Source organism: Sinocyclocheilus anshuiensis, unplaced genomic scaffold (genome assembly GCF_001515605.1).
Source record: "Sinocyclocheilus anshuiensis isolate Anshui unplaced genomic scaffold, SAMN03320099.WGS_v1.1 scaffold1614, whole genome shotgun sequence".
NCBI classification, from domain to species: domain Eukaryota; kingdom Metazoa; phylum Chordata; class Actinopteri; order Cypriniformes; family Cyprinidae; genus Sinocyclocheilus; species Sinocyclocheilus anshuiensis.
In genome coordinates this window covers 413,817-416,728 of record NW_015547777.1, presented here as the reverse complement: position 1 = coordinate 416,728, position 2,912 = coordinate 413,817, and the positions used below count along the sequence as shown (strand labels likewise).

Sequence of the window (2,912 nt, the reverse complement as noted above, 5' to 3'; positions counted from 1 at the left end):
CAAATTTGAAATGTAACGCAGGGAATTCTGGGAATGTCAATTTACGGTTATTCACTGTAAATTAGACGGTCTTTTTCACTTCCAAAAATGGTATACTACCGTAAAATTACATATAATGTCCAATACAGTTTTTCACCGTATATAGTAGGGGGATTTACCGTTAACCATTTAACAGGTTTTTACTGTAGCATTTTTACAGTTTTTTAAAGTCATTTTTTTTTTACAGTGTACAGACGCAAATAGATGAAGCACATTGAAATAAACACTTAAATGTGTGTTTTGGATGCTTTCTTTCCATTAGTCTGAAAGAAGAGACTTGATATGGAAGCAAAATCTCAAAACTGACCAGTGCATGAAAACACACTGGTTTTGTGTGTGTGTGTGTGTGTGTGTGTGTGTGCGTGTGCGTGTGTGTGTGTGTGTACACCTGTAGACACCTGTAGTGTCTCGCCTTAAGTCAGTGACTAACTCTGAGCTGAGCTGTTTTACTGTGTGAGTCCTGGTTAACACACATGCTTTGTCAGACTCAGACATGTCCGGTGATGTTCGGGGGACACTGGGTCTTTGACAGAGACGTGCGGGTCACACGCTGACATTGTGACGTGACCCGGATCGCTCATGGTGCTGCATGGAGTGGGTGTGTGTGTGAGAGAGACTATTGTCCGAGGAGAAGTGTGTGTGTGTGTGTGTGTGTGTGTGTGTGTGTGTGTGTGTGTGTGTGTGTGTGTAAAAGAGAGAGTGTTCTTCATCATGCCTGTATCCGAAAAGCAGCCCACACTGAAAAGGGAACTACAGGTTCAGCCTTTGAGGTGTGTGCGTGCAAGTGTGTGTGTGTGTGTGTGTGTGTGTGTGTGTGTTTGTGTGTGTCTGACGTCACACGAGTCACTCAACTTACAGCCAAGAAACATACAGATGAATCAGCTGCAACACACATCACCCATACTGCAATAACACATCTGAATATGACCTGATGACAGCTTTTAATATCACATTTATGCTGCATGTAATTTTAAATAATAAAGTGCTTGCAGAGAGAACGACATAATGGGCTTCATATAGGAAATCAGACCGGGGCTACTTGTCACAGGCACGAGAGCTCAGGTTTGAGTTATAAAAGCTTGTTCTCTAGCTGTGCATGTTTTGTATGTTGGTTTTTAAAACAATCATTAATCATTCATATTGAATCAGAATTCGGTGAGCAAAAATGATGATTTGATATTTTAGTTACATTTACACATGCACATTTAAAATGCTGTCATTTTACTGTAGGCTATCATTGAGATACTATTATAATTTATTTTAAATATTTTGAATTAGTGGTCATTTTTGTATTTTCCTTTTTGTATTTTGCATTTTCATTTTAGTTAGAGTTGTAGTAATTTTATTGTGTGTTTTTGTCATTTTCATTAGTTTTTTTGTAGAAAATGTCTATATAGTTTTTATTCGTTTTTATCTACGTTTTTTGCTGTATATCGGCGCCTACTTTATTTCAGTTTTAGTTTAGTTATTATAGTATATGATTTGATATTTTTGGAAGTTATCTTTTACACATTTGCTGTCTCATGAATTGCTTTGTATTTTATTGTTTAACAGTTTTAATTATTGCTGGAAACCCTTTAAATATCATACATCTAAAATATTCTGAGAGCAGTGTTTCATTGATATAGCCTACTATTTGTTAATATTTTGAATTAGTTTTTATTTTTGTATTTTCAGTTTTACTTTTAGTTTTAGTCAACTTTTTAGTTTATTTTATGTGTTTTTGTTATTTTTATTAATTTTGTATATTATATATATATATATATATTCCTGATATATCTTCTTTAATTATTTTTTTAAGTTTTAAGTTTTTTGGAAGTTAAATGAAAAGTAAATGTTGCTTTAGTAACTAACTGATTTTTATTTCATTTTATTTCAGTTAACGTTTACTTTATTACTTTATTAAGTAACGCATTTTTTTTTAATGGTTTTAGTCTTGAAAGTGATGGCTTTAATTTCGGACAGTATTTCAAACTGGTATTATTATTAAAAGGTATTATTGTGTTAATAAACAGAACGTTCATATTCTTACAATTTACCTCATTTTGTAGACAATAAGTTTAAAATAAACCCAGTAAATCGTGTGACAACATGCCCCGCTCCCTATAACCCGAGCAACAAGTGCACAAATAAGCCACAGCCACACAGCATAAAAGTACATCACTGAGAGCGTCAGGCGAGAGATGAAGTTCAGCACAAACCTTGTCGAGTTCATCGTGGAGTTCCGACAGCGACGGTCGCAGGAGCTTCTCCCCGAGCGGAGCTTCTGTCTGCCGGTAGAAGTCGATGTTGGGCACCGCGTCGATGGTGTTGTGCCCGAAGGTCCGCAGGTAATACGTGCTGGAGTGCGTGTCTGAGAAGTGGCTGAGACCTCCGGTGGACGAATGCAGACTCGCCTCGCTCCGCACCGTGTCTCCGTTCACACCCGCGTCAGGCGCGGCGTCAGACGGGCTTAAGAAGTTCACCACCCGGAACCGGCCCTTGGACTCCTCACCGGTGGAGGAGCGAGATCCCGGCGTTTAGGAGCGACGCCCGCCGCTGCCGCCGCCTCCGCCACCGGGTCCACCTGGAAGCGGCTCTGAGAGGACCCCGGCGCCCGGAGGGCGGGTTTGTGTCCGGCTGGAGGAGATGAGGGCTGATCTGACATGATGGAGATGATGGAGAATCACATGGAGCGCCGGTAACGGTTCATCAGTTACTACAGAGAATCAGTCAGACGTAACAACACTCGTGACCGACCGACGCTGATTGACAGCAGAGCTGCCACAAGTTTGAGTTGGATTTGGCTTGTGCTCCCTCAAAAAAACCTTAGATTCCTCGATGAAACCGAGTTTAGGTCAGAATCAACGCCACTGCAAACTTACCGTACACTG

The 2,912-nt window shown here is 40.0% G+C and overlaps 1 protein-coding gene across 1 annotated transcript in view; it reads right to left on the bottom strand.

The window, feature by feature from the left end:
* LOC107704571 (solute carrier family 12 member 2) overlaps positions 1-2,890 on the bottom strand; it is a 20,108-nt gene extending 17,218 nt beyond the window's left edge. The window contains 2 exon segments of the mRNA XM_074187071.1: positions 2,241-2,531; positions 2,534-2,890. Of these exon segments, the coding sequence (XP_074043172.1) occupies positions 2,241-2,531; positions 2,534-2,686 (444 nt within the window). The 5' untranslated portion in view covers positions 2,687-2,890.
* Between the last annotated feature and the right edge of the window lie 22 nt (positions 2,891-2,912).